Source organism: Geospiza fortis, unplaced genomic scaffold (genome assembly GCF_000277835.1).
Source record: "Geospiza fortis unplaced genomic scaffold, GeoFor_1.0 scaffold387, whole genome shotgun sequence".
NCBI classification, from domain to species: Eukaryota; Metazoa; Chordata; class Aves; order Passeriformes; family Thraupidae; genus Geospiza; species Geospiza fortis.
Window position 1 is genome coordinate 448030 of NW_005054546.1, and position 5937 is coordinate 453966.

Genomic DNA, 5937 nt, shown 5'->3' on the forward strand with positions numbered 1-5937 from the left:
TGACTGCCCAGGCACGCCTCAAGGACGTGGAGGCTTTGCTTAACTCCAAGGAGGCTGCGCTCTCCACGGCCCTGGGTGAGAAGAGGAATCTGGAAAATGAAGTGAGAGACCTGAGGGGACAGGTGGCCAAGGTGAGCAGTGGCAGCTGACCCAAGGATCCCTTTTTACCCCCCTGCCTGTGGCTGCCAGGGGCTGTGGGGCAGATGCAGCTGGGTTGTGGCTCCCCAGCCATGTCCAGAGCCCTCTGTGATGTTCCTTCTCCATCCCCTGGCAGCTGGAAAGCGCCCTGGGTGAAGCCAAGAAGCAGCTGCAGGATGAGATGCTGCGCCGTGTGGATGCCGAGAACCGGCTGCAGACCCTGAAGGAGGAGCTGGAATTCCAGAAGAACATCTACAGCGAGGTGAGCTGGGATGTGCTGCCACATCACAGGGCTTGGATCACCCCCACGGGCTGTGCTGTGTCCCCTCCCTGAGGTGACCCAGTGTGGCTGTGTTCACAGGGGTCCCCGGATGAGGGAAGAGACGAGAATGTTGACTCCATGTTTCAGAGGGCTTGATTTATTATTTTATGATATATATTATATTTAAACTATACTAAAAGAATAGAAGAAAGGATTTCATCAGAAGGCTAGCTAAGAATAGAAAAAGAACGATAACAAAGGCTTGTGACTGACCAGACAGTCCGAGCCAGCTGACTGTGATTGGCCATTAATTAGAAACAACCACATGAGACCAATCACAGATGCACCTGTTGCATTCCACAGCAGCAGATAAGCATTGCTTACATTTTGTTCCTGAGGCCTCTCAGCTTCTCAGGAGGAAAAGCCCTAAGGAAAGGATTTTTCATAGAACATGTCTGTGACAGCCCAGTGTCCCCTGCTGTCCCCAGGAGCTGCGGGAGACCAAGCGGCGCCACGAGACGCGCCTGGTGGAGATCGACAACGGGCGGCAGCGCGAGTTTGAGAGCAAACTCTCCGAGGCCCTGCAGGAGCTGCGCAGCCAGCACGAGGCCCAGATCAGGCTTTACAAGGAGGAACTGGAGAAAACCTACGGGGCGAAGGTGAGCAGCTTCCCCATGCCGCTCTGCTCTCCCTCCAGCCCCAAAGAGCGCGGGTGGGCTGTAGGTGATGAGATGCTGATGCCCCCCCCGTCCTGTTCCCCAGCTGGAGAATGCCAAGCAGTCAGCTGAGAGGAACAGCAACATGGTGGGTGCTGCCCACGAGGAGCTGCAGCAGACCCGCATCCGCATTGACAACCTCTCCTCAGAAGTCAGCCAGCTGCAGAAGCAGGTGAGTGGAGACCAAAGGGTTCCTTGGGATGTCTGCCCTGGGGATGGTCCCAGGGGGAGTGGCTCGCCTTCCCTCCCTGTGGAGATGTGCCCCCTGTTGACGGAGTGACCAAATTATCTTTTGTCTCCTTAAAAAAAGGAAATAAGCCCAGAAGTTTCTCTCCTCAATTGGGTAAAAAGATACCTCATAGGACCTTGGGGACTTCACCTCAAATTTAAGGATAGCCAATTGGTGAGGAGCCAAAAAGTCCCACCTAAGCAATTTACTAGAAAAAGAAGGGAACAAAGGAACTAATTGCTTTTGTGAGGTTTTTTACCAGGAACAAGAGCCTCTTGCCCCTGGCTCAGTTTTTCTCTGTAAAGAGCTTTGTTATTTTGCCCTTTATTAAAACTTTTCTGTTTCCAACACCACCCCATAAGCCATCCTGCCGATTTGATGCCATCTGAGGTGGCTGAGCTATCTCAGGTGTGATCTAGATCTCCGAGAGCTCATAAGACCTGGCTCAAGGAGATCAACCTGTCCCTTCCCCACAGCTGGCTGCCAAGGAGGCGAAGCTGCACGACCTGGAGGACATTCTGGCCAGGGAACGCGAGACCAACCGGCGCCTGCTGTCCGACAAGGAGCGGGAGATGGCCGAGATGAGGGCGCGCATGCAGCAGCAGCTGGACGAGTACCAGGAGCTGCTGGACATCAAGCTGGCCCTGGATATGGAGATCAACGCCTACCGCAAGCTGCTGGAGGGCGAGGAGGAGCGGTGAGCTCAGGGTGCTGTGCCCAGCTCTGGGCCATGAGGGTCCCAGCCCTTGTGTCCTCACTGGCTTCATCTCCTCTTCTCCCCTGCCAGGCTGAGGCTGTCCCCCAGCCCTTCGTCCCACAAAGGTGCATCCCGAAGCCACCTGTCCACCCCAGGCTCCTCCAAGAAGAGGAAGCTGGAGGACAGCGAGAGCCGGACCAGCTTCTCCCACCATGCCCGGACCAGTGGCCGTGTTGGCGTGGAGGAGGTGGACCTGGAGGGCAAGTTTGTCCGTCTCAGGAACAAGTCCAACGAGGTGAGCTTGCCTTTGGGGAGAACCCTAGTGTTGGGGTCTCTAGCTGGTCAGAGTGACCCCGAGAAAAGTTGGAAAGTCTGTTTTCCCAGCCCAGTGCTTGAAGGAGTCAGGGCTCTTCATTTCTCGGTCTCAAAGTTGTTTATTGTTTCTTATCTATAAAATTATTTCTCCTGTCCTGCTGAGGTCAGCTCAGCAGGACAGACAGAGGCACTCTGCCTGTCCTGGGGTGGTGTTATGTCTTTATACTGAAAATTACATATACAATGTTTACAATTACTTCCCAATACCTATCACCTGTGTTAGACAGTGAGCTTCTACTCTAAACCAATCTGTAAGTGCCACCATCACAGCAGGAGATGGAGGCCAAGAAGAAGAAGAAGGAGAAAGGCTGGACATGCCCAGATCCTTCCATCTTGCCCCCTGAACCCCCATTCTGAAAACCCTAAAATCTATTTTTTCACCTAGTGATAACTTCAGTATTATTCTACTTAAACTGTTGTGGCTTGCAGATCTTTATCTAAGGTTGGTAATTTGCTCCACGGGTCATAATCAAAACCACAGGGGCATTTTGGGCTCTGTGCCAGGGTCCCTGAGCCCCCTGGCAGGGGTCTGGGCTGCTCAGGACAGCCAGAGGGATGCCCTGGCTCCTGACACCCTAGGGTCCCTGGGGTGAGGTTCAGCCCTACTTCACCCTAGGGGCAGGAGGTGAATGGGACAAGCTGGAGAGGAACCAGGGTTCTGAGGGTCGCTGCTCTCTCTCACAGGACCAGGCCATGGGGAACTGGCAGATCAAGAGGCAGAATGGGGATGATCCCCCCCTCACCTACCGCTTCCCCCCGAAGTTCACCCTCAAGGCTGGCCAGGTGGTCACGGTGAGTCCCTGCCTGGTGGAGGATCCAGGCAAGATCCCAAACCCTGCCAGGCCACTTACATGGAGTGATTGGGGTGTGGTGATAGACCCTGGGGCTGTGGAGTCTGCAGACCAGAGAAGTCACTTGGCTCCTGCTTTTCTCCCTAGATCTGGGCCTCGGGAGCTGGAGCAACCCACAGCCCCCCCAGTAACTTGGTGTGGAAAGCGCAGAGCAGCTGGGGCTCCGGGGACAGCCTGCGCACCGCCCTCATCAACTCCAACGGGGAGGTGAGAGCCCCTGGCAGCTCTGGCACAGGGATGGGGGGTGACAGGCTCTGACCCTCCCAACTGACCCCCTGTCCCCTGCAGGAGGTGGCCATGAGGAAACTGGTGCGCACTGTGATCATCAATGATGATGAGGATGAGGATGATGATGAAATGAGCATCCACCACCGCCACCACCATGTGAGTAGGGCCCTGGGTAGGGGATGCTGCTGGTTCCAAGGGGTCCCAGGGGGTGCAGCTTCAGACAGGGTGGGAGGGAGCTCAGAGCAGGATCAGGCATACAGGAGAAGGCAGTGGGGAGGCTGCTGTGGAAACAGCAGCATCAGAGAAGCCAACAGAGCTCTGGCATCTGGAGGAGGTTACTGCTCACTAAAAAAGTTCTGAAGACCTTGCTGGAAGTTGTCTCCAGCCCTAAAGAACCCTGATGTACCATGATAAGGGCCAGAAGAGTCAGAGGGAGGCTGGGCATTGCTTGGAGGATAGGATGGTGGGAAGGTGATGGATGACACTTCTTGTCAGCAGCTGCTCTGTCCTCTCTGCTTCATGAGGGTGCTGGAACAAATCCAGAGGTGGCTTTGTCCTTCCTCTCAGCCCATCTTTCCCCATACAGAGCTGAAAGATGCACCAGGAGGGGCAGCAGGCAGTGGGCAGGGAGCAGGCAGCACGCCAGGAGCAGAGCTGCAGCCTCTTCTCCCAGAGAAACATCCCTGGCTGCAGCCCAGCGCCCCAGCAGCCCATCCTGCTGGGTGTGTGTGCCCTGCACACGAGGTGCCCGCAGGAACCACGTGCAGAGAGGTGCCATTGTGGCCAAGCTGAGCCTCAGTGAGGGTGGAAGATCATTGTCTTGGTTTGGAAAGACAGGAGTCTGCTAAGGAAGGCAGGAGCCTCCCCTGAAATGGAGAATGTAAACCCTCCCCACCCTGCTGAATTGCTATAAATTTTAAATTAAGGGGCTCGCAGGCAAAAATATCCGAGCAGGAAATTACAGTTCTTTAATAGGGAAAGGAAAAAAAAATAAAAGGATAAAATAAACAATGCAGTACACCAGAACAACACTGACAGATGCAGAACCCAACCTGACACCGTGTGGGGTGTTGGTAGCAGTTCCATTGGAAATGTGGCTGCAGTCGTCCTGAAGTATCAGGTGTGGTTCTGTTGGAGCAAGGAGGATCTGTAGAGGATGAATTTTTCCTCTGAAGATCCAGTGGAGGAAGAGGCAGCTGCTGTTCCTCTGGGGAATGCAGTGAAGAAAGCTTTGCTGGTGTCTCAAAACCTCTGGATTATATCTGGGTAGCAATGCTTGGCTCCTCCCTCTGGGCGGAGCATCTCACAATGGGATGTTATCGTTCTTATCAGTCATGCACTGATATTCAATAGCCTGTTATCAGCAGATGTCCCCTCCCGAGGGAGGTGTGAATGTGGTCACTCAAAGAGAGAGATAAGGCAAACTGCCCACTTGACAAGGTAATCTGCCATACAGATGGTAATAGAAAACATCTTGCATTGCAATCTTCAACAATCATCTAGATGTCACTTCCAGAGCTCTGCAGGAGCTCAATGGGGCATCCATCATCCACTTCCCTCTGAGTTCTCTGGATCTGAAGAGCTGTGCTGAGATTGATACCAGCACGCTGAGCTGGTGGATTGTTCTCCTCTACTCTGCCCTTGTGAGAGCCACCTGCAGTGCAGGGTCCAGTTCTCGTGCCCCCAGCACAAGAAGGACATGGAATTGCTGGAGCAAATCCAAAAGCAGCCATGAAGATGCTCTGGGGGCTGGAGGCAGGCTGGAGGAGCTGGGGGCAGCCTGGAGAAGACTTCAGGGAGACCTTAGAACTCCTTCCAGGGCCTAAAGGGGCTCCTGGACAGCTGGAGAGGGACTTTGGACAAGGGTCAGGAGTGACAGGACACGGGAGAATGGCTTCCCACTGACAGTTAGAGGGCAGAGTTAGAGGGGATGCTGGAAGGAAATTGTTCCCTGTGAGGGAGGTGAGGCCCTGGCACAGGTTACCCAGGAAAGCTGTGGCTGCCTCAGTCCTGGCAGTGTTCAAGGCCAGGCTGGACAGGGTTTAGAGCGACCTGGTTTAGTGGAAGATGTCCTGCCCATGGCAGGAGGCTGGAATGAGATGAGCTTTCAAGTCCATTCCAACCCAAACCATTCCATGATTCTATGATTCTCTTCTGTATTAAACACCCCTGGAGAGAGGAGCCAAGCTCCTGCAGCCACTGCTGCCCATTCCAGGAGGCTGAATCCTTTCCAAGAGCAAACTTCCCATCGGAGAGCTGCCAGCTCACGAGGTGCTGAGGAAGAGGATGTTTTCAGGAGCACAGTTCAGGTGTCTCCCATGTGCTGAGAGCTCAGGGCAGCAGGGCAGGTCAGCCACTGGCAGCGTGCTGGGCCCAGTCACTTGGGATTTGAAACAGCAATTAAATATTATTTATCCTTCATTAAATATTATTTAAAGAAA

At 54.1% G+C, this 5937-nt stretch overlaps 1 protein-coding gene across 1 annotated transcript in view; it reads left to right on the forward strand.

The window, feature by feature from the left end:
• The window catches only part of LMNA (lamin A/C), a 54208-nt gene that overhangs the window by 44931 nt on the left and 3340 nt on the right, over positions 1-5937 (forward strand). The window contains exons 4-13 of the mRNA XM_005429388.3: positions 1-131; positions 275-400; positions 889-1059; positions 1163-1288; positions 1822-2042; positions 2133-2337; positions 3102-3209; positions 3356-3475; positions 3557-3656; positions 5464-5491. Coding sequence (XP_005429445.1) covers positions 1-131; positions 275-400; positions 889-1059; positions 1163-1288; positions 1822-2042; positions 2133-2337; positions 3102-3209; positions 3356-3475; positions 3557-3656; positions 5464-5491 — 1336 coding nt within the window. The remainder of the gene's footprint in view (positions 132-274; positions 401-888; positions 1060-1162; positions 1289-1821; positions 2043-2132; positions 2338-3101; positions 3210-3355; positions 3476-3556; positions 3657-5463; positions 5492-5937) is intronic.